The following is a 25,548-nucleotide window of genomic DNA, read 5'->3' as shown; positions in this document are numbered from 1 at the left end:
TCCCCAGGGGTCATCGTATCGACCAAGTGGTCCTAGAATGTCGCAAGAGGGCTCGTTCTAACGTAAATGAAAAGTTCAAGTGCCCTTTTTAAGTGACCAAAAAAATGGAGGGCATCTAGGCCCCCTCCCACGCTCATTTTTTTCCCAAAGTCAACGGATCAAAATTTTAAGATAGCCATTTTGTTCAGCATAGTGGAAAACCATAATAACTATGTCTTTGGGGATGACTTACTCCCCGACAGTCCCTGGGGGAGGGGCTCCAAGTTACAAACTTCGACCAGTGTTTACATATAATAATGGTTATTGGGAAGTGTACAGACGTTTTCAGGGGGATTTTTTGGTTTTAGTGGTAGGGTTGAGGGGAGGGAGCTATGTGGGAGGATCTTTCCTTGGAGAAATATGTCAAGGGGGAAGAAAAATTCAATGAAAAGGGCGCAGGGCGCAGGACAAATCTGGTCACGTTAGAAAAAAACGCCAAATTCAGAGCTTAATATACAATGCTGGGTGTTCGGAGCCTCTCTATTATGGAGTATAATTTGAAAATAACACAACTATACGAGCGATAAAACATATATACCACAACCATAACTCAACTAACGAAAGAACTGCTAAGAGATAACACAACTATAAAGCGAAAACAAGTGAAAACTAACGGGAAAATAAACGAACTAAGAGGTGGAAGGGGCCCAGAGAAAAAATATAATCTCAAAATTATGAGATAGCCATTTTGTTCCGCATAGTCAAAAACCATAATAACTATGTCTTTGGGAATGACTTACTCCCCCAAAGTCCCTGGGGGAGGGGCTGCAAGTTACAAATTTCGACAAGTGTTTACACATTATAATGGTTATTGGGAAGTGTACAGTCGGTTTCAGGGGATTTTTTTGGTTTTGGGGGTAGGTTTGAGGGGAGGGGGCTATATGGGAGGATCTTTCCTTGGAGAAATATGTCACGGGGGAACAGAAATTCAATGAAAAGGGTCCAGGATTTTCTAAAATTACCATAAGAAAACAATAAAAAAATAAACATGGAAAGTTTTTTTTTTTCAATTGAAAGTAAAGAGTAGCATTGAAACTTTAAATGAACTGAGATTATTAAGCATATGAGAGGTTCTAAAAATACTTTAGCATAAAGAGCGAGGTATTTAGGAGGAGATAAATAATGACGAAGACCACACTGCCTTTCCATAATACAACTTAAAAGAGAGAATAATGAGGACTTTTTAGAGAATAATGAGCCAACAAAACCTATTTGAATATTTCGGCCCTATATCTAAGGGCTGTCTTCAGTAAAGAAAAAATAAAAAACAATAAAACACTTACAATAAAAGTTCTCAGTTAAAAATCCATTTTTTATTTTAAAATAGTCTTGGTATCATTGTTTCTTAACGAAAAGTCCAGCCAAGACTGTCTGATAAAAGCTAACATTTTACAAGATAAAAAGGTTCATTCATTTCATTAACTGTATTTATTAATTGTTTTACTGTATTAACTGTATATTAACTGTGTATTACTGTATGTTAACTGTATTTATTATTAGGAGGAGATAAATACCTCGCTCTTTATGCTATAGTATTTTTAGTAATTTCAACTATTTATTCCACGGCCTTTCTGATTCAGGGGTCATTCTTAAAGAATTGGGACAAAACTTAAGATGTATTGTAAAGAACGAGGTATTAACGAGGGTACAAACCCTCTCATATACATAATAAGAATTAAAGAATATAAAAGTTTGTTACGTAAGATAATTCTTAAGTAAGACTTCTAAAAAGACTTCTTTCGCTCTTTACGCTAAAGTTTAACTCTTTGCCACAATTCCGCTTTTTAATACAATTAAAAGCTTTAGCGTAAAGAGCGAGGGATTGCGGAGGGGACAGCCCATTTCATATACGGAGTAATTTCTGTTCGTTTTAAGTTTTAATGTCGCTCCTTACTTTCAGTTAAAAACCTAGTTTTTTTATGTAATTTTGCCAGAAGAAATGTCATGGATGTTTCTTTCTTATGGCACTTGGTATCTATCAAGTGACACATAGCGATCACAAATTCTGTCGGTCGGTCTGTCGGTGTGTCTGTTGCTCTGTTTGTCTATCTGCCCTGGTTTTGCTACTTTAGGCACTTCAAGTTAAATTAGGACGATAAAATTTTGCAGGCGTATGAGGAACCAGACAAGATTAAATTAGAAATTATCGTTCCCCCCATTCGACCATCTGGGGGGAGTGTGGGGACAGATAAATAAAAAAAATTAGAAAAAATAAGGTATTTTTAAATTACAAACTAGTGATCAGAGCTTAATAAAATTTTACATTAGAAGGATTTCGTGTCTCAAAGCTCTTATTTTAAATCACGACCAAATCTGGTGACATTGGGGGGAGTTAGGCGGAATCTAAAATCTTGGAAAACGCTTAGAGTGGAGGGATCGGGATGAAACTTGGTGAAAAAATAAGCAGAAGACTTACATACGTGATTGACCTAACCGGAACGGATCCGCTTTCCTTGGGGGAGTTGGGGGGAGGGAGGGTTAATTCTGAAAAATTAGAAAAAATTTGGTATTTTTAACTTACGAAGGAGTGATCAGATCTTAATGAAATTTCATATTTAAAAGAACCTTGTAGCTCAGATCTCTTATATTAAATCCCGACCGGATCCAGTGTCATCTGGGAGGGGGGACCGGGAATCTTGTAAAACACTTAAAACGGAGAGATCAGGATGAAACTTGGCGGGTAGAATAAGCACAAGTCCAAGACACGTGAATGACATAACCGGACCGGATCCGCTATCTTTGTTGGAGTAAGGGGGGGGGGGAATAAAATAGAAAAAATGAGGTATTTGTAACTTACCAGCCGGTGGTCAGATCTTAATGAAATTAGATATTTAGAAGGGTCCTGTGTTTTAGAGCTCTCATTTTAAATCCTGGCCAGATCCGATGATATTTGGGAGAGTTCCAGCGGGAACCAGAATTCTTGGAAAACTGGAAAATTTAGGCGTCTTTTTGTAACGAATGGTTGATCGGATCTTAATGAAACTTTATATATATAGAAGGATCTTATGTTTCAGATGCTCCATTTTCAACTCGAATCTGATCCGGGGAAATAGGGGGTTGGAGGGGGGATACAGAAATATTGGAAACCAGAAATCTTGGAAAACGCTTAGAGTGGAGAGATCGGTATGAAACTTGATAGGAAGAATAAACACAAGTTATAAATACATGATTGACATAATTGGAACGGATCCGTTCTCTTCAGGGGAGCTGAGGAGTCTTAATTTGGAACAATTGGAAAAATTGAGCTATTTTGAACTGAAGAACGGGACACTGGATCTTAATGGAGTTTGATATTTAGAGGAACTCATGCCTCAGAGCTCTTATTTCAAATCCTGACCAGATCTGTTGATGTTGGGGGGAGTTGGAGGGGGAAACCGAAAATCCTGGAAAACGCTTAGAGTGGAGAAATCAGGATGAAACTTGGTGGATAGAATAAGCAAATGTCGTGGATACGTGATTGACGTAACCGTACTGGATCCGTTCTCTTTGAGGGAGTTAGGAAGAAGGGTTCATTGTTTGGGGTGAGTTTGGTGCTTCTGGACGTGCTAGGACGATGAAAAATGGTAGGCGTGTAAGGGAGCTGCACAAAAGGACTTGAAAATTTGTTTTCCCCGAATCGACCATCTAGCAGGTTGAAGGAAGAGGAAAAATTAGAAAAATTAGGTACTTATAACTTTTGAACGGGCGATCGGATCTTAATAAATTTGGGTATTTAGAAGGACCTCGTAACTCGGAGCTCTTATTTTAAATCGCAAATGGCATTAAGCCTCCGATTTTGCTCTTAAATCAATCTATTGATCCTTAGAATTTTGCTAGAGCTCATAGCATATGAGCTCTTGGCTCTTCCGGCCTCGTCAAAGTACTATATGAGCTCTTAGCTACTGTTTTCATATGTAGTCGGATCAGACTTATGGTCCAAGAAGATCAAGAGAGGGCTAATTCACATGTAAATTAGAAGTTCTAATACCATTATTTAATGACAAAAAATATTTGAAGGTTATTACTCCCTCCCACTTCCCTGCCAATTTTTCCCAAGGATACTGGACCAAACTTAGAGGCAACCATTTTAGTTTAATTGTAGGTAACAAGTTGAATAACTATGCTTCTGGGGATAACATGACCCCTCAGCCCCCAAGGAAAGTGCTAAAAGTTATGCAGTTTTCCCATTGTTCTCGTTTAGTTCTTGTTATTGGCAAATATGCGGAATGTTTTCATGAGAGGGAAATCTCTATGGGGGAGATATGCCACAGAGATAATTTTCAATAAGGGAAGGGGGATTTTCAGGAGCAATTTTGCACAAGGGAATTTTACTGACTTTGTAACACATTCTTTTTATTTGTCTTTCCTTCTCATTGGCTACTCGAGAGAATGTTCCTGGAAAATTGTCCGAGTCAGTTTTCAGTGGAGTAAGATTTTCTACAGGAGGAATTTTACGCGGGTGAAGTTTTTGTGGGAGAAATCTTCCGCGGGTGGAATTTTTTGTGCGGGAAATTTTCGAGGAAACTATCCACGGAGGGGAGGAGAATTTTCCGGCATGGTTTTAAATGATCAAAATTAATTAAAATAATAATTTTTTTCAAGTGAAAGTAAAGAGCAACATTAAAACTGAAAACGAACAGAAGTTATTCTTTTTGTGATGTAGGGTGCCCCCTTTCCAACCCCTGGCTATGCTAAAGTTATTTAGTGCTTTAAAGAGATTTCTGATTCTAGATCAATTATTTTTCTGTTTGATTGGTGCTCTTAAGGAATTTTGACAAAAAGTCACACTTTAGTGTAGAGACCGAGGAATTGAGCGGAGGGAATAACCACCATATACACAAAATAATTATGTTTTTTTAAGCTTTAATGCTGCTACTTACTTTTATTTCAATAAACTTGTTTCATTCAATTATTAAATCAGTCACGGTCGGAGTCATTTTGTTGCTTTGCTTGGGCGGTTGCACAATGGAATGTTTAAATAAGCAAATATTTCAAAGTAAGTCTGCTAAAAAAAATTGTCATTTCAGCACATCAATCGCTAAAAAAAAGTGTGTCTTTATTGTATTTTTATTTTCAGGGCCGCGCTTTTTTTATGAGGGATCTTGCATTACTGGGATCTTGCATTAAGAGCAATAAGTGTACCTTTAGCGCTTGAGAGAAATTGATTTTCTGCACTATCTTACACTAGGTATCTTTTAGAAAACAAACAAGATTTTTTTTTGCGGAGGAGCAATATTTGTTTCGCTTTCTTGAAAGGGGTTCACACATGAAAAAAGATACAATAATCGATTCATATCAAAAATATACAGCAACATAGAAACAGCCAAAGCTTTTGGGGGATGGTCTGTATGTACCTGAAACATAATCCTCACCCTTCTTGTTCTCGGCATAATCTTATCTGAAAGATGAGACGCGTGAAGTATGTTGAAAATATTTATGTCTATACAGTGCTTCCACTTCTACCGATTTTTCCAGAGATCTACCGAATTCCCTATCCATCCCCCGACAAAAAAAGAAGATTCCGAAACTACCAAAAATCTACAGAAAACTCTGAATCCCTGGAAAATGTTACTTTGTGTTGATGGTCATTCTCTGTTTTTTGATGTGGCTCACGGCTGTTGTTTGTGGTATTTTAGGGGTTTTTTGAAGGGTTTTGACGGCGTAATTATACTATTTTTTTGCGCGCGGAGTATTCAAAATACCAACACGTTGTAAGTTTCTCTTCGAAACTGAGTCAACTTTGACAAAAATTGATCGACGAAATCCCACTTTTCTTTCCGGAACCGCTCTCTGACTTTTTAGAATGTGGTATTTTATTCGCTAATCGCTCAAACACCTCCAAAAAAAATAACACAAAATGAAAAACAGTCCTACTGAAAATTCTACCGAACCCTGAGAACCATCTACCGATTTTCTACCGAAAATCGCCGAGGTTTTCCAGATTGTTTGAAAAGAAAAGTGGAAATAGGGCATAGAATACTATAGATTGTCTACAGTATTCTATAGTCTTTGAATTCGTTCCATTATTTACCAGTTTTCATAACGAGTTTCCAAATGACAAAATTGTTTATCTTCTTCCAAATACGTCAGTGAACAAACAGGTAGGGCTTAGTGAAGTTGCATTTAATGATAAAAAAAAAGGAAAATTTACCTTTTTCAAAGATAAGCGTTTTACGGGGACGAAAAGGATTTGCATCATAGAACTAGAGATCTCAGAGATAACAAACAATTATTGAAGTTATTGTTACGTTTGCGTGCGTATATATAGTGTTACTATGACGCGAGAATACAGAGAAGAAAAGGATGGAATTGTTTATGAGATTGCAAAACCTGAGCATTATGAGGATGCGAAGCGGTTGTTCTTAAATGATTTTTTGGAACGAGAGCCACTTGCACTGGCTGCTGCCAATAACAACAAATTCAAAACGGATGAAGAAAAAGAGTAAGTGAAACAATAACTAGTACTTGTGTATTATTCAGAACACACTCAATAAGTGAAGTTAGGTGTTAGGTATTTGATATAATGCACCACACCCCGCCACCCCCTAATGTGCAAATATATAGCCCACACTTTTGATAAAGCTACTTGAAATACTTGTATATTATTCACCACGTATTTACACGCAAATTGTCTTTTTTCAAACATGGCTTATTGGTACACTTCCAAAAATGTTCCTTCTTGCAAGAGTATAAAGTCATGTTGTGTCCATTGACGCACTGTTTTGTTGTGGGCAACAGCCCTTTATACTGGAAAAATATAATTGCCTCTTTTTCAGTCTTGGCAAATCCCAAATCTTCATTTCAAAATCCATGTTCAGACACTATCTTCTATCGCTATGCGTAGCAAACTAGTCTAATTCTACTCAAATATCTACTCAATATCAAATATCTACTCAAATTCTACTCAAATAACAAGAAATACATTTTCAGAACTAAAGGCAGAGAAAAAGCAACTAGTAACTTAAAATTAAGGTAAAATGTTGTTTTGTCAAAATTTCAATAGTTATATTATTTATTATCATTATTGTTACTATTATTCTTATTATTAAAAACAACACAATGCAAAATACAAGTCAAAATGGAATTACAATACACTTATTCCCCTTCGAAAGGCTCCAAGGCCAGGGATACAAGGGGGGTCCAAAAAATTACAAGTAATAACTACATTATAAACAATATATATAATTGGTATACAATATAAGTAACAACTACAAAAATTATTATATGATCTTTAAGAATCCTTTTAAAAGTCCCAAATGAGTGGGATCTCTGTACTGAAGAAGGTAGTGAATTCTAAACCTAGTGACAAGCATTGAGGGGATTGAAATCTGATCAAATAGTAGGGGTAGGCGGAATGTAGATATTATTTGAAGAACGAAGGCTATATGGAGCTGAATCAGAACTAAACATAAGAGTTTTCCGAAGAGATGGTATCGCGATCAAAATAAGCGACGGCTGCCTTTTGGATAAACTCTTGCCTAACTCCATCAAACAGTTCGTGGTAAGGAACTGTAGTAAGGAGCGACCCGGCTCAATAGTAACCAAAACCCTAAGAAATGGATTTCTTATACCAATAGCTACATCAAAAGAATCGTACTTTAATGCTGATTTTAAATATAAAAGTTTCATCAAGTTTAGTCTTACCCATCAAAAGTTACAAGCCTGAGAAAATTTGCCTTCTTTTTGAAAATAGGAGGAAACACCCTCTCAAAGCTATAGGATCTTAACGAAAATTACACCATCAGATTCAGCGTATCATAAAATCCTATTATAGAAGTTTCAAGCTCCTATCTACAAAATGTGGAATTTGTATTTTTTGCCAGAAGGTAGATCACGGATGCGAGTTTATTTGTTTTTTTCCCAGGGATGATCATATCGACCTAGTGGTCATAGAATGTTGCAAGAGGCCCCATTCTAACGGAAATGAAAAGTTATAGTGCCCTTTTTAAGTGACCAAACAAATTGGAGGGCACTTAGGCCCCCTCCCACGCTAATTATTTTCCCAAAGTCAACGGATCAAAATTCTAAGACAGCCATTTTATTCAGCGTAGTCGAAAAAACTTATTACTATGTCTTTTGGGACGACCTACTCCCCCACTTTCCCCATGGAAGGCGCTGCAATTTACAAACTTTGACCAGTGCTTACATATAGTAATGGTTATTGGGAAGTGTACAGACGTTTCCATGGGAATTTTTGGATTGGTGAAGGGGTTGAAAAGAGGGGGATATGTTGGGCAAACTTTTCATGGAGGAATTCGTCATGGGGGAAGAAAATTTCCATGAATGGAGTGCAGGATTTTCTAGCATTATTTAAAAAAACACAATGAAAAAATAAATATAAAAAAGTTTTTTCAACTGGAAGTAGGGAGCAGCATTAAAACTTAAAACGAACAGAAATTATTACGCATATAAGGGGCTCACCTACTCCTAATACCTCGCTCTTTACGCCAAAGTATTTTTAAGTAATTTCGATTATTTATTCTACGGCTTTTGTGATTTAGGGGTCACTCTTAATGAATTGGGACAAAATTCAAGCTTTAGAGTATAAAACGAGGTACTGACCTGGGGGTGAATCCCTATATATATATATGTAATAAAAACATGACATTACAAAAGTTCGCTACGTAAGCTAATTTATAAGTTACTTATATCTTTTGCTAATAGAAACATTCGTAAAAAATTAAAAGTTCTAGTTGCCTTTTCAAGTAGCCAAAAGATTGGAGGGCAACTAGGCTTCCTCCCCCACTCCTTTTTTTCTCAAAATGATTAGATCAAAACTATGAGAAGACCATTTAGCCAAAAAAATAAATATGTAAATTTCGTTTTAATTATTCCTCTGCGGAGAGCCAAAATCAAAACATGCAGTGATTCAAAAACGTTCAGCAACTAAATAAAAAAACTAGTTTTTTTAACTGAAAGTAAGGAGCGACATTAAAACTTAAAACCAACAGAATTACTTCGTATATGAAAAGGGGTTGCTTCCTCACCAACGCCCCGCTCTTTACGCTAAAGTTTTTTACTGTTTTAAAAAGAAGAGTTGAGAGAAAGAGTCAAACTTTAGCGTAAAGAGCGGGGTGTTGGTGAGGGAACAGCCCCTTTCATACACGAAGTATTTTCCGTTCGTTTTAAGTTTTAATGCCGCTCCTTACTTTCAGTTAAAATAACTTGTTTTGTACCCATATTCACTCCTTCTCCCTCGAGAGGGACCTGAAATTTGCCTATATGACAGGTCTATACTGAAATCCAGTATATATTGAAAATAACTCTTTTTCTTTCATCTCCTACTATTCCCTCTCTCCTTTCATTCAACTTGAGTCCACGGAATATCAAATATGTGAAATCACTAGACGTTGACACCTTGATAACTGCATACAGCGAGATTCTGACGATCGCATATTGTTTCCTTGTCATTATTAGAGAAGCGCATCCATTTCTGGTTGACCCTCCTCCTCCATGGGGCAAATTAAAAATGCGTAAAGTGTGCTTGCTTACAGTTAATATTACCTATAGAGTAAAGCGTATTAGTCCATAAGCCCCGCAGGCGGTGGGGCGAGGTCTGTACTTTATATTTATTTATTAAACATCTTTTAGTTTTATCACTCTTTGTTGAGTAAATATAGAATACAAACCTCGTTCCACTGCCCGCGGGGCTCGATACGATTCGCTCTATAGGTAATATTACCTGTAAGCAAGCCCACTTTACGAATTTTTAGTCTCGTTGGAGGGGGATTAGAAAGCTAAGAAATGGATGCGCTTCTCTAATAAAGACAAAGAAAGAATATGGGATCATCAGAATCTTTCTATATACAGTAATACGAACTTTAGACAGCTTGTGACGAAACTGAACATTTACATTCTTATGGTAAGCTCTTTTTGGGTATCATACTCATATTCCCGATAACACAATTCCCCCCTATCGTTCCATATGTAACCCTACCTCTTTGTTTTTGTCTCGGTATGCGTCGTATAACGAGGTGCTTCACTCCTCGTTTTTGTCCAGGAATTTTGCCTAATTTTCACCGAATCCACCGAATTTTGCCTAAGCGATTCCAATGGAATTACTGGATAGAATATTACCTTATAACTTGGATAACACTGGAAGAAAACAGTAAAAATCGATTTATCGAAATATACTGCATATTATAAAATAAGTATTTAATTTTTTTAGTATTTACTTTTAGTTCTGAATATATACTGTGGCTATGCCTGGGACCATCAGGGGGGGGGGTGCATTGTCAGAAACACGAACATCATATCCAAAAAGAACGTAAAATAAGTAGTAAAATAGTAAATCTTCTGATGGTATTTGTATGATAAACCCCTGACCACACAAGTTGTTCATTCACTGATGCATTGCAGAACTGGTTTTTCTGTCAGTTTTTTCCAGCTTAGCGTAAGACAAGACAAAGAAAAGTGACAGAATAAATGCAAAATATATAATTCGTCTATACATTTGCAAATTAGGGTGGGATGGGGGTAAACTATTGGACAGTGTAAAGTTAGAGCGTTTTAAGTGATTGACGGTACTTACCGGTTATATAATATACATTTTACAATTTCGATCGCGTATAATGCAAGAATGACACAAGAAATTGGTGCAGCAACTTCTTTATACAACACAATTAGCTTTGGTTGCAAAATAAATTGTAGCTATATTTCTTTAAAGTACTTAGTTTGTAGTTTCGTTTGGTTTACGCAAACAAATTTGGGCTATATATTCGCACATTAGCATTAATTAGCATTAATCAAAATTCACTTCCCGAGTATCTATTATATAACTGATAAGTACCGTCCGTCACCTAAAACGTTACGAAAGTAAAACAGTTCAAAATAGGGATGAAACCTTTTTATTGACAGTGAATAGATATAAAATTATTTAACTTGATATTTCGAAAACATATACAGTCTTCATCATCAGCAGTAAAACTAAAAGACATGAATAAAAATAAACGAAATTTATACCTAATAAACTAATTACATATAGTTTATTGCTCTTATTTTTTTCAATGCAACAGCCGAGGCAAATCTCATTGACCTTTTCGGTTCCGGTTCATTCGAATTATCTGACATATTACGTGGACAGAGGTCATAACTCGTAGGTGAGGTGATATTTACTTTATTTGACCTCAGTAAATTATCATAAATTGATTTCAATCCAAATTCACCTGTATCTCTGTTTATGGAATTATTCTTGAATTTTTTTTTTTTTTTTTTTTTTAATTTCGATTGTTTCCATGAGAATTTGCTTTAAACCTTGGTCCCTAGAAATCAAAGACACATTTTCAAACAAAATAAAATGATTTGGAAAATTAAGGATATGTTCCGAGAGGGCCGACGTTCAAGTTCATTTATTTATTAATCGCACATACATGTATATATAAATGACATAGGCCCATGGGGAGACAAGCTCGAAAAACTAGGCCTAGACAAAGATAAAATAATAACACACTACAATACAAAGATAAACATGACGGCAAAGATACAATTACACAACAATAATATGAAAGTAGCAGCTAGCCCAGGATCATTCAATACTATTGAAGCAATTAAAAATGTCCATATTATTAAATATAAATTAATACTGGAAGATAGGTGAGAGGCCCATAATCACCCAGAGCAACGAACCATACAAAAACTTTGCCTTACTAAAAAGATACTTAATTAAAAATAATCCTGAACTAAATGAAATTTAAGTTTCCTTTTTATTAAATGGATAGAGGAAAAATTATCAATAAGAGTCTTGTGAGCATCACAGCACCGAGCTATTGACACAAACGGAGCGAATTTAGATCTCTCAGTATTATACTTGTCAATGTAGACATCATTTTTTTGTCGAGTGTTATAATTATGTAAATCTTGTGATTGGGAGAACAAACTTTGATGGAGGTAATATGGCGGTAATTTCTTAATGTCATAATTGATTCTGAAAAGAATTGCTCCAAAAGCAAATTGTTGAGAGACTGGAAGTATATCTAGATAAGTATATAAAGATGCAGTAGAAGACTTATTTGGAAGTTCAATAGGTGATGGAATAAAAAGTTTAAGGATTCTTAGGGCTTTATTTTGTAAAATCTGTATTGGTTTAATATGGCTTTTAAATGTAGATAAATATACTAGAGAACAATAATTAATATTAGTCTGAATCAGAGCAAAATAAATACTTCGTAAAGCAGAGTAGGGCAAACAAAGCTTCAACCTTCGCATTAAACCAACATACCTTGAAATCTTTAATCGTAGATTTTGAATGTGTGTTTTAAAAGATAAGCTTTCGTCAATCACAAGTCCAAGGTACTTTATCATTTTCACACGAGATATTGATAATAGATACTTTGAAGAAGTAACTCGGGTAATACCAGGGCAAATATTTGACTATCTGCCGTAAACTATGAAATTAGTTTTTGGTACATTCAAAGCAATAAAATTTGAAGAACACCAATCAAGAACATTAGAAAATGCAGTACTCAGTTTTGCCTCCAGCTCCTCGTCATTCTTTTCAGAAATTGAAACTGCCGTATCATCAGCAAAATGTGTGTTGAGACACGGGGATGTAAAAGCGCGGTGAAAATCATTTATATAAATTAAAAAAAGGAGAGGACCTAGGACAGAGCCTTGAGGTACCCCAACCTTCGAAGACTGAGGTACAGGTGAAGAGAGAAAATTGCCTCCATCTAATCGTTGCTTTCTCTTATCAAGATAAGATTTAACTAGATCCAACGCCGGTCCACGCACACCACAATTATCCAATTTACTAAAAAGAATACAATGGGATATTGTATCGAATGCTTTTTTAAAATCTAAATATATTGTTGCTGGAATTTCACCTCTATCTAAGCATTCATGAACATATTGGATGAGAACAACGATAGCATGTTCAGTGTTGTGTCCAGACCGGAAAACAAACTGAGAATTTGTGAAGAAATTAGACGATTTAAGAAAGTCATAAAACCTCTTATAAATTGCCTTTTCAAGTATTTTAGAAAATGCAGACAGAATAGAAATAGGGCGGTAATTTGATGGATTTTCAGGAGAGTCACCTTTGTGAAGCGGAACTATCCGCGCTTCTTTAAAAGCAGATGGGAAAACTCCAGTTTTAAATGAAAGATTAATTATATGCTGTAACGGTAATATTATTGCAGACAGTATTTCTTTAACAATTTTAGAACTAGACCCGTCAATTCCCGCTGAATTACCTGGATTTAGATCACATACTATTTTTGTTATTTCAGAATGAGAAATAGGCCCGAGAAAAATTGAATTACTTTGAGGAGATGGAAGGTATGAAGAAAAATGTTTATTACTACGTGAATCAAACTGGTTCATTACCGATGAAACAAAATTTCTCTCCTATTTTAGCAAAATAAGTATTCAAAATATCTGCCACTTTCTCCGATTTATTAGTAGTCGAACCATCTTCTAAAATAATAACTTCAGGAAAATTCTACTTACTTTCTTTTCTTATAAAATAATTAATTAAAATTAATAATTAAAAGACCACGTTTTGCGAGGAGAATTTTGAGCTTCTTCGAAGGACATTTTATAATACAATTGTTTCGACAAACGTATCATTGTGGTTAATTTATTTTTGAAAATTCTAAAATTTTTAATATTATAATCAGTTGGATTCTTTAACTACTTTTTAAATAACTGATTTTTTTTCTTAACTGATATCAGAATTCCAGACGTTATCCATGGCCTTATAGGAAATTTTTCTCTGCAAATTTTAATCGTAACAAATGGGCAACTAGAATCAAGGCAGCAATTGAAATTTCTTAGAAAATTATCAGTTTCCATATCAGTATCCTCCGTGGATATTACCTCCTGCCAATCCAATAGTACAAGGCTTTCATTCAGGTGCTTTAATGTTGTTTTATTTATTAACCGTCCTTGACGTTCTTTACTTACCTGTGGTATTTTATAAGTAAGAGCTAAATCTGAAACCAGCAGGAAATGATCCGATATATCACTTAAAACAGCAAAATTCGCTTCAATAGGTAAAGATGTAAAAATATTATCAATGAGAGAAGCAGAACTAGGTGAAATTCTTGTAGGTATCAGGCAAGTAGGAAGCAGACACGCAGAAAAGCAAGAAGACAATAACTCAACAGAGGATTCATTTGGAGCTTCTAGAAGGTCAATATTGAAATCTCCGGAAAGGATTACATTTTTATTTTGAAAATGGGGTTGATGCAAAAAATCATGGAGTTTAGAGAGGAAAGATTTGACTGGAGAAGAAGGCGATCGGTATGCTACGCAAAAAAAACATCTTTTTTTCCAAGACCAATTTCAGTCACCATTACTTCAAAAAGCATTTCCTCATGAGAACCTTCCAGATTTGCAATGCGTCGAAAAGAGATACCTTCTTTAACTAGTACTGCTAAACCACCCTGGCGCCTAGTCAATCGGTTTTTAAAAATAAATTGATATCCAGGAAAAACAACCTGAGGAGTCAGTTCTGTAAGAAAAGTCTCACAGAATCCAACGACATGACAAGATAGTTTTTCGAACTACATCGACAAGATCATCCTGTGAACTAAAAAAACCCCTACAATTTAAAAATCCTGTTCTCACAACACCGGTACTGGGAAGATCAGAAACTTCGGAAGGTAATTTATATTTACAATTTGGAAAGTTAATTAGCCCACCGTCATTTATCTTATTTCCTGAAAGATGGCTCTGGAATATGGAAAAATCAAAAGGGTTAGACTCAAGGTATCTCAGTCTATCCCCAATACAATTATCATCCAATGTATAAAATCAGAATTATGATCCGAAATAGCAGAAACTTTCGCAAAATGCATACCGTCTGAGTCTTAAAGTAGCAAAAACAACTGAACCAGTGAGAACTCGAAAATAATGAAAGAAAAAGAAACTACTTGAAAATAAATAGAAACAGGAGAGAGAAATGGAACATATTCATCGTAAGATGAAATGCGGACACTGAAAAATTATTGCACTCAATTACTTCATATAAATAGAAACACACACAAAAAAAGAAAGAAAAAGACATAAAATAAACACATAATAAGCTACAGAGGGACAAAAAATAGAATATTTTTTCCCTACAGAGGAAAAAAAATGCTATCGTATGAACAGAGAAACATTACATATTGTAAAATAATAAAAGTAATCTCACCAAATGAAATGTCATTATTAATCACCGTAACTAGTCAATCTTAATCCACTGTGAAGACGGAGACTTTTTACATTCTAGCGATAATTTGCTCCCTTTTTGTTTAATACGCGTAAGATGAACCGAACCTGAATCACGCATCTCCTTTCCCTTAGACAATAGCTCATTCCGTAGAAAATTTAGCTTTGGTGGGAGATCACTGCAAATGCGAATTCCACTGCCCTTCAACTTATTTACCTCACTGAGAATCGACTGAATGCTACGATCCGTGTCTAGCGATATAAAAACAGGGGCCGGTCGAACACTAGTTTTCCTACTAGTAATGTTTGAACTGCTATTTCTCTTAAGGCGATAACACTTTGTAAGAGAAATGTCCTCGGTAACTTGCAATTTGTCAGAAAGAAGAGACATTACGTTGCTAGTCACTGATTAATTATGCTTTTCAGGAGGCAGACCATGAACAATCAAATTTAATCTCCTTTCTCTCACTTCGATTTCCAAAAGCCTACTCTCCAAATCGTTATTCCGCGATTTTTCTTGCTCTAGATCATTTCGAAGCTTTTTTGCTTCATCTTGTAGATTAGCATTTTCTGCTGATATTTTCCTGACTTCGTCTTGAAGAGCAACTATTGAGACCGAAAAACTTTTCTGTTCCGCTAATATTTTATCCAGTGACGCCTGAAGCCGTTTCATTCCTTCATCAAACTTTGCTTGAGTGACCGCCATAATAATTGCTATAATCCGCACGTAGAAGTCTATTATTGCATCAAATTACGCAATAAAAAGTCCAAAACAATATCAAATTTAATCCTTTTAACTTGAAAAAAGTAATCCGATTATAGGAGTTCACTCTTCAGGTTTTGTATTTTGCTTTAAAGACGATGAAATAGAAATATGATGTTGTAGCACTCTCATTTTTAAATTCTGATTAGTACGTCCCACATAAGAGCTTCCACAAGTAAATAAGATTTTGTAAACCCCATTTTGTTGCTCTACGGAAGTCCGATCCTTTCCATAATTTTAAAAACTAGCCAAAGTATTACTACCTCTTAAAGCTACTTTTAAACCATTATTTGTAAAATCTTTTTAAGTTTTTCACCCAAACCTGGAACATATGGTAGAGAACAAAAAAATCTTTCTTTTCTGTTGTTTCCAGAATATCGTCAGAAAATTCTAGAATATTTTCCTTCTTTTCGAAAAAGTCAGGTCAATTAACCAACCCGGATAATGGTTACTTATTAAAATCTCTTTTAACAACAATAATTCCTCCTCAATGAATTTAGGTGAACAAATTCTAAAAATGCAGTCAGTTAAGGATATGAATAAACCAAGTTTTTACTTGGCAAGCATGACCGGAGAAAAACGACAAAAATCTGTTATTGTTAGTATGTTTTCTGTAAATCTTATAATCCAGACTATTTTCATTTTTTAAAAGAAGGACATCCTGAAAAGGAAGTTTATTATCCTCTTCTAATTCTATTGTAAATCTTTTGTTTCACTATTTTTCTACAAAACAATTTTCTAATAAAGGATTTAAAGGGGCCCCTATGGGTAAACCATTTGCTTGTTCGAAAAAAAAACCTAACTAAATTCATAATTATACCGACTTCCAAAACTGTTTCACCACTAATTAAGTCCAAATTGTTTAGTATCTTTCTTTCAAGAAGAATTTATGCGGCTTTTACATCAATACTCGTATACATTGACACTGTGTCGAAACTTGAAATTAAAGAATTTGAAGAAATCTCCAGTTTTTACAAGTTATGACGTTTTAATCTCTTAAGTTAAATCTCTTAGTTTTTTTTACAAGTTATGACGAATTCTTAATGTAAGAAATTTGTGTAGACATGAGTGGTTTACACAATGACACTAGCCACTTATTCAGAGCACTTGTTGGTGACTTTGTACTCGAAACAATTGGTTGTAATGGCAGATCTGGCTTATGTATCTTTGGAAGTCCATATAATTTAGGGCACAAAGAACCTCTTGGTAAGAATCTGTAGAAAAGTCGAGGTGTAATCTTCCCTTCTTCCTTCAAACTCTTTAACTCGTTCTTTAACTTCTTTGTGTATGAGTCTGTCGGGTAAAAAGAAAGTTTTTTGTACGTTTTTTCATCTTCCAGTAAAGCGTTTAATTTTGAATCGTAGTCTTTGGTGTCCATTACCACTAAATTGTTACCCTTGTCTGCTTTTGTAATAATAATAGATTCATCCCTTCTTAAATTATTAAGAGTCTTTATGTCTTTGATAGAATTAAAGGGATTTCTTGTTTTAAAGCAAACTCTGACAGGGTTTAACTGTAGAAGCTCTTAGTAGGCTAACATGTCTAATTAGGATGGGGTTTCTATGTAAAGATATTTCTATTGAAGAGATAATTTCTTCTACTGGGACTTTATTAGTTTTAAAACAAAATTTTGGACCTTTTTCAAATACGGACTTTTCTTGTAACGTTAAGGTCCTTGATGACAAATTAATTACACCTGGCCCAAGAGTTGACGAAGGTATTACGGCTTTATTTTCAGATAATTTTGAAAAATTTTAAGTAATCTTTCTCTGGAAAGGTGAAAGTCATAATTGAAATGATTTCTTGCTGTTTGTTGAATAAAACAAAAACCGCTTGCACTCAAGTTTTTTGATATAATATTTTCCAGGAAAAGTTTATCTTTCATTAATAAAGCTTTTTTCTCCTTTTATCTTTAATCAGATGATACTAGCATTTAGGACAAGCGTGATCATATCCCGGTAAACTATTGGAGGTGCTAACCCCTCGTATCCCCTATGTAGATACTGTCACCGCTTACCCCGGTGTACTATTGGAGCTGATAACCCGTCATATCCCTTCAATGGTCTTAACGGCTCTTATTCCGGTGTACTTTTGGAACTATTGGGGTTGCAAACTCCTCCTATACCCTACACAGATTCTGTCACAGCCGTATCCGGTTGTAATATTGGAGCTGCTATACCCTCATATCACTTCAATGAGTGAGCGGGCATATGTGCTGGTGTACTTTCGGAGATGCTAGCCCCTCGTATCCCTTACATGGATACTGCAACAGCCATCATGTTGTCGAGGACATAGCACCATGATTCCAAGCGGCCAGTACTCCCCCCATTCCTACGACACACATAGCGTTATCTGACTTTCCGGTGATGCCAAAATATTTGATACAAAATAATGGGAATTCGCTCACGTTATTATCATTAGAAAATTGAATTTGATCAAGCAACATGTCTAAAAGACTTTTTAAGGAGACTGTACTATACAAGAGGTTAGCAATCGATATATTTTTTGTATGCTTAGTGAATGGCAATGTTTTTCATAGGATTTTGGTTTATCAAATGACATTTACCATCCCCTTTAGTTACCGCATTGTGTGTATACCCTTGATAGTTTTAAAAACATCCCTCCCTACAAGCCATTCTCGGACTTTGAAATAAATTTTTCTGTTTTTTCAATTATTGATTATTGATTGTAGATATTGATTATCGATTTTGACTATTGATTATCGGTATTGACTATTAATTATCAATTATTGGTTACTGATTATCGATGTTGATTATTGATTATCAATTTTCAATATTGACTATTCATTATGGATTATCAGTTATTGGTTATTGATTACTGATTATCAATATTGATATCAATTATTGGTTATTGATTATTGATTATAGAAATTGATTATTAATTATTAATTATCGATACTGATTATTAAATATTGTTATCAATTACTTATCATTTATTTTGATCATTGATTAGTGATTATGTGATTGATGAGTAATTTTTTCAGATTTAAATTTTTTTGCTTAGAATTTTATATTAATATTAAATTTTCTTCGGTCACACGCATAGGGGGTATAGTATAGCCAAATAAAATTACTAGACCCTTGTCCATTTTCATTGAGATAAGAATGTACATTAGATAATGAGTTCAAAATAATACAAGTCATTTAATTGGTGATTTTCCAAAAATTAAATAAAAGCACTTTTTACTACAACAAACTCAGCTAGTAGGTAACTTCCAAATATTTTAGTTGCTAATTGAGTATCAACAATTTATTAAAAGCAGTTTAAACACAATAAACTCAGGTAGTTGATAAATACTGAGTGGGTTAGTTGCTGGCTGAGTATCAAAAAATAATAAATGCGCTAATGAGTAAAAAAACTGAGCTATTTTGTACATTCCGAGTGTTATAGTTACCGACTGCTCATCAAAATTTTTTTTTAACAAAAGCACTTTTGAGGACAATAAACTCAGCTACATGGTAAATTCCAAGTAACATACTCAGCCAGTAGGTAAATTCCGAATGTCTTTATCTCTGTCGAGAATAGAAAATTTAATGAAAGCACTCTGGACCAAAACAAGTTCAGGCAGTTGATAAATTCCGAATATTTTAGTTGCTGGTTGAGTACAGAACATTAATAAAAGCACTTTTGAGTAGAAGAAACTAAGCTATTTGGAAAATTCCGAATGTTTTAATTGATGACCGAATATCAAAAATTTTTATAAAAGCAGTTTTACATACAAAAACTCAGCTAGTAGGTCAGATCATTTATTTTGATTATTGATTAGTGATTATGTGATTGATCAGTAATTTTTTCACATTAAAATTTTTTTGCTAAGAATTTCATTTTAATATTAAATTTTCTTCGGTCACACGCATAGGGGGTATAGTATAGCCAAATAAAGTTACTAGACCCTTGTCCATTTTCATTGAGATAAGAATGTGCATTAGATAATGAGTTTCCAAACTAATACAAGTCATTTAATTGGTGATTTTCCAAAATTAAATAAAAGCACTTTTGACTACAACAAACTCAGCTAGTAGGTAAATTCAAACTATCTTAGTTGCTAATTGAATATCAACAATTTATTAAACGCAGTTTCAACCACAATAAACTCAGGTAGTTGATAAATACTGAGTGGGTTAGTTGCTGGCTGAGTATCAAAAAATAATAAATGCGCTAATCAGTAAAAAACTGAGCTAGTTTGTACATTCCGAGTGGTATAGTTACCGACTGCTCATCAAAATTTTTTTTTAACAAAAGCACTTTTGAGGACAATAAACTCAGCTACATGGTAAATTCCAAGTAACATACTCAGCCAGTAGGTAAATTCCGAATGTCTTTATCTCTGAGCGAGAATAGAAAATTTAATGAAAGCACTCTGGACCAAAATAAGTTCAGGCAGTTGATAAATTCCGAATATTTTAGTTGCTGGTTGAGTACAGAACATTAATAAAAGCACTTTTGAGTAGAAGAAACTAAGCTACTTGGAAAATTCCGAATGTTTGAATTGATGACCGAGTATCAAAATTTTTATAAAAGCAGTTTTACATACAAAAACTCAGCTAGTAGGTAAATTCTGAACGTCTTAGTTGTCTTATAATTGGTTACTGAGAATTAAAAGATTTAATAAAAGCAATTTTGCTTCCGACATATTCAACTAGTTGGTAAATCCTGAATGTCTTAGCTGCTGACTGAGTATCAACAATTTAATAAAAGTACATTTGACTGCAGTTGATCAATTTCGAGTGTCTCAGCTGTTGGCTGAGTACCAAAAAACAGATAAAAGCACTTTTGACTACAACAAACTCAGCTAGCTGGGATATTCCGAGTATTTTAGTTATTGATTGGTTTAAAAAAAATAATAATAAAAGCACTTATAAGCATAACAACTTCAGCCACTTGGTAAATTCCATGTCTTTTAATTGTTGGTTATTAAAAAGTAAATTAAAGCGCTTTTGCATTCAACAGACTCAGCTAGTATGTAAATTCCGAGTATTTTAGCTATTGACTGACCATCAAAAGTTTTGTAAAAGCACTCATAACTAATACAAACAGCTAGCTTGTAAATTTAAAATCAACTAGCTACCGACTGTGCATCAAAACTTTAATAAAAGCACTTATGAGGATAACAAACAGCAACCTGATAAATTCCGAGTCGTTTGATTGATGACTTAGTATCAAAATATGAAGTAAAAGCACTTTTGCATACAACAAACGCAGCTAGTAGGCAACTTCAAAATGTATTAGTTTCTGACTGAGTATTAAAATTTTAGTTACAGCGCTTTTGACTTTACTAAACTCGGGTCGATGATAAATTCTGAGTGTTTTAGTTTCTGGCTGAGTAGCGACAATTATCAAGGCGCTTTTGACTACAACAAACTCAGCTAATAGGGATATTTCAAGTGTTTTAGTTATCGACTGCGTATAAAAAATATTATAAAGGAACTTTTGAGCATAACAATCTCAGCTACTTGGTAAATTCCGATTCTTTTAATTGGTAACTATCAAAATTTAAATAAAAGCTCTTTTGTATACAACAAGCTCAGCTAGTAGGTAAATCCCGAGTGTCTTATTCACTGACTGGATATCACAAAATTAATAAAAGCATCTTTGACTAAAATAAACTCAGATGGTTGATGAATTTTGAGTGTTTTAGTTGGTGGCTGAGTACTAAAATTTATTAAAAGCACTTATTTCCAACTACAAACTCAGCTAGCTCGTAAATCCCGACTGTTTTAGCTAGCGACTACAAATAAAACGTTTAATGAAAGTATACTTGAGTACGTAAAACTTAGGTACTTGGTAAATTCTGCATCTTTTATTGATGACTATCAAAAAATAAATAAGAGCAATTTTGCAAACACCAGCCTCAGCTGGTAGGTAAATAAAAATCAAAGATCAAAAATTAAATAAAAGCACCAGGAAATCCCGAATATCATACTTGCTAACTTAGTATCAAAAATTTAATAAATGCATAATCATTTTGATTGATCGTTGGAGATCCCCAGAACAAAGAAAATACACAAAATTACCTTTGAAGTTTTTCTAAGAAAAATAAAACCTTTTTACATTTTCAAAATAAGAAAAAATGACTAATATTTGATGATACCGAGTGAATTTTGGTAAAATCAGAAAGTCGGAATTTACCGTTTAGCTGAATTTGTTGTATTCAAAAGTGCTTTTTTTGAAGTTTTGCAAGTCAACCAACTACTAAAACAAACAGAAATTCTCAATTACCTGAGTTTAATGTAGTTATAGGTGCTTAGAATTAATTTTTGATACTCAGTCAGAACACAAGACACTCAGAATTTATCTAATAGCTGAGTTTGTTGTATGCAAAAGTGCTTTTATTTTTCTATAGTCATAAATTAAAAGAATTGAAATTTAATAAAAAGCTGAGATTGTTATACTAAAATATGCTTTAATTGCATTTTTGATACGTATTCAGTTATTAAAACAGTCGGATTTTACCTACTAGCTTAGCTTGTCGTGCCGTAATACAATTTTGTATATTCAATAAGTATGATATTTGGAATTTACAAGCACTTTTATTAAATTTTGGATGCTCAGTCAGCAAATAAGATATTCATAATTTATCTACAAGCTGAGTTTGTCGTATGCAAAAGTCTTTTTATTTAATTTTTGAGAGTCAGCAATGAAAAGACTTTCATTGCTGACTGAGACTCACTCAGTGACTCTTTTCATTGCTGACTCTCAAAACTCTGACTCTCACCCTGAGTTTATTGTAGTCAAATGTGCATTTATCAAATTTTGATTCTTAGTCAGCAGCTAAAATCCTCAGAATTAATATACTAGCTGAGTTATTTTTGTATGCAAAAGTGCTTTTATTTAGTTTTTTGATAGTCACCAATTAAAAGACACAGAATTTACTAAATGGCTGAGTTTGTTATACTCTATACTACTTTTATTAATTTTTTATATATAGTCGATAACTAAAACACTTGGAATTTATCAACTAGCTGAGTTTTTTGTAGTTAAAACTGCTTTTATTAATGTGTTGGTACTCAGCCAGCAACAAAAACATTTGGAATTTAGCCAGTACCTGAGTTTAGTGTAGTCTAAAGAACTTTGATTAAAGTTTTGATACTCATTTGGCAGCTACAGCACTCGGTATTTACCTACTAGCTGAGTAGGTTGTATAAAAAAGTACGTTTATTTAACTTTTTATGCTCATTAATTAAATGATTTGGAATTCACACATTGTTTTGAAACTATTGAATATTCTTATCTTAATGAACATGTACAAGGGAAGGTTATGGCAATTGGCTCTAGTGTACCTCTAGTGTGTGCGACCAGAGTACTGGAATGTGTTTGTGGCTGGAATTGTGGGATATATGTTTGTTTGACTAAGATGGTAGGACATGTGCGTAACAGGAATATGTATATCGTAGGTCACAGGAAGCGTGACGTTTGTGTCACAGGATTAGTGGAATATGTATATCGTAGGTATGGTGATATAAAGATGTCATTGGACTGTTGGGATATGTGTGTCGTAGGGATGTAGGGATATGTGTGTCTTAGGAATTGTAGGATTTGTGGATGTGTCGTAGGAATATTGGGGCAGGTGCATCATAGGAATGGTGGGATATGTTTGTCGTAATACTCTCTGAAGATTCCTTTTCTTGCATTTCCGACTCTTGATTAAGCATCCTAAACGGTTGAGTTGCTAGTGTACCTTAAAATAATGGGAATATAACAAAGTAATCCAATGAAATATTTTTATTGAAATAATGACAAGTAGAATGTCATCATAAAATAATGGATGTTTTGTATTCATTCCATAAGATACTTCTATAGGTACTTATGTGATTTTGGGGTCATACACGAGTTTTGACTGTATTTGTTGGTAAACTGTGTATGATACTAATAACATGTGCAGGTGGTTTGTTTTCCATCCATTCATCTTCATTGGCCATTGTTATGTTGTCTGCCAGTGCCCTTTTCGTTTACTTGTGACTTCACTGTATTGCCAAATTATTTGTACATAGATTGCAGTTTTAGCATATAGACAAGATATGACTTATGATATTGGTGCAACAGTAGACATTTTCTTTTCCCCTTTTCTTTTGTTTGAATTGTAATACCGGAAATTTGGCATTAAGATTTATCAGCGAGTAACATGTTGCCTGAATTATTATCAGAAAGTTGACCCTCATCGTCAACTATTAACTTCAGGCTTGCATTGTCTATGAACACTAACTTCTCTTGTAATGCTACTCTTGCATATTCAACATCAGTAGGGTTTAATTTTTTTTCGATGCTCCAAAGGAATTTAATCTCTCACTGTCACAACTCACTGTGACAACTACTACTACTACTACTACTACCACTACTACTAAATAGTCACTGCAGCACCAAGCCACCTGAGGCCAACACAGCTACGCACGCTCCTCCTCCGACCTAATCTATTTAAAGCCTCCCTCTTTACACCCTCCCAAGAAGTCCCCATTTCCCTTAAATCTTTATTTAAGACATCCTCCCAACCCAGATAAGGACGACTTGCTTTCCGTGTAGCCCCAGACGGTTGGCCAAAAAGGGCAACCTTCGGTAATCTGTCATCCTTCATCCGTAGAATGTGGCCTAGCCATCTCAACCTTTCTTTCATTATAGCCCCAGAAAGTGGGATTGAACCACACTTTTCGTACAACCTACTGTTTGAAATACGGTCAATCAGCCGGGTACCCAGAACAATCCGTAGGAAATTTCTCTGGAAAACATTTAGTGAATTTTCATCTGCTTTTCTGAGTGCCCATGCTTCAGAACCATATTTGACCATTGTTATCATTGTAGCTTCCAATATTCTAATCTTGGTTTGCAAACTTATCTTTCTATTCTTCCAAACTTTTTTAAACTTTGAAACGACACCCTGAGCCTTAGCTATTCTACTTTTAACATCTTCACTGCTCCCACCATCTTTACTATTAATACTACCAAGGTAACTGAAGCTCCCAAAATGATCAAGCGTTTCGTTACCTAATGTCACCTGTTCATCTTCACTTAATCCTAGCCTTAGTGACTTAGTCTTCTTAACATTAATTTTCAAGCCTATTTTAACACCCTGAAGTCGCAAAACATTTAAAAATTCATTCTTTTTGCTCACACTTTCATCTAATATGCTTAAATCATCAACATAGTCTAAGTCCAAGAGCATTTTTCCTCTCCATTTATTGCTCGCATATATTTCCAATAGGACCTCCATTTTTGTTTGTCTCATAGCTCAACTTTTTTTCTTTGTCACCCTCCAACGCAGAGATAACTCTATCATGCACGCCCACTTTCTTGATATTTCTCTAAAAGGAAAAACCATGGTTAACATATGTGTGTCATTTTCGTGTCACAATTTGAAAATGTCGGAAATGAACCTATTTTGTTATAGATATATAGTCATTTAAGGCATGATGAAAACGTTTCTAAGTAAAAAAAAAAAAAATCAAACGAAAATCTACCTAAAATTAATTGAAACCATAACAAACTAATGTATTGAAAGATTTTTATTGAAATAATGGCATTTAGAATACTTTCATAAGATATTTGAACGTTTTTAGTCAATTCAAGAAAATAATTCATCATTTTTAATCTTGATATGGCAATGA

General features: G+C 34.4%; 1 protein-coding gene across 1 annotated transcript; it reads right to left on the bottom strand.

Moving 5' to 3' along the window:
- Positions 1 to 23,472: 23,472 nt before the first annotated feature.
- On the bottom strand, positions 23,473 to 25,154 carry LOC136030806 (uncharacterized). Its single transcript, XM_065709853.1, has 2 exons — positions 24,842 to 25,154; positions 23,473 to 23,630 (listed from the first exon to the last, which is right to left on the bottom strand). Exons 1-2 carry the CDS (start codon positions 25,152 to 25,154, stop codon positions 23,473 to 23,475), a joined length of 471 nt encoding a protein of 156 aa, XP_065565925.1.
- Between the last annotated feature and the right edge of the window lie 394 nt (positions 25,155 to 25,548).

The sequence above is a fragment of the Artemia franciscana genome, chromosome 9, assembly GCF_032884065.1.
Source record: "Artemia franciscana chromosome 9, ASM3288406v1, whole genome shotgun sequence".
Lineage (NCBI taxonomy): Eukaryota > Metazoa > Arthropoda > Branchiopoda > Anostraca > Artemiidae > Artemia > Artemia franciscana.
This window is presented reverse-complemented; position numbering and strand designations above follow the sequence as displayed.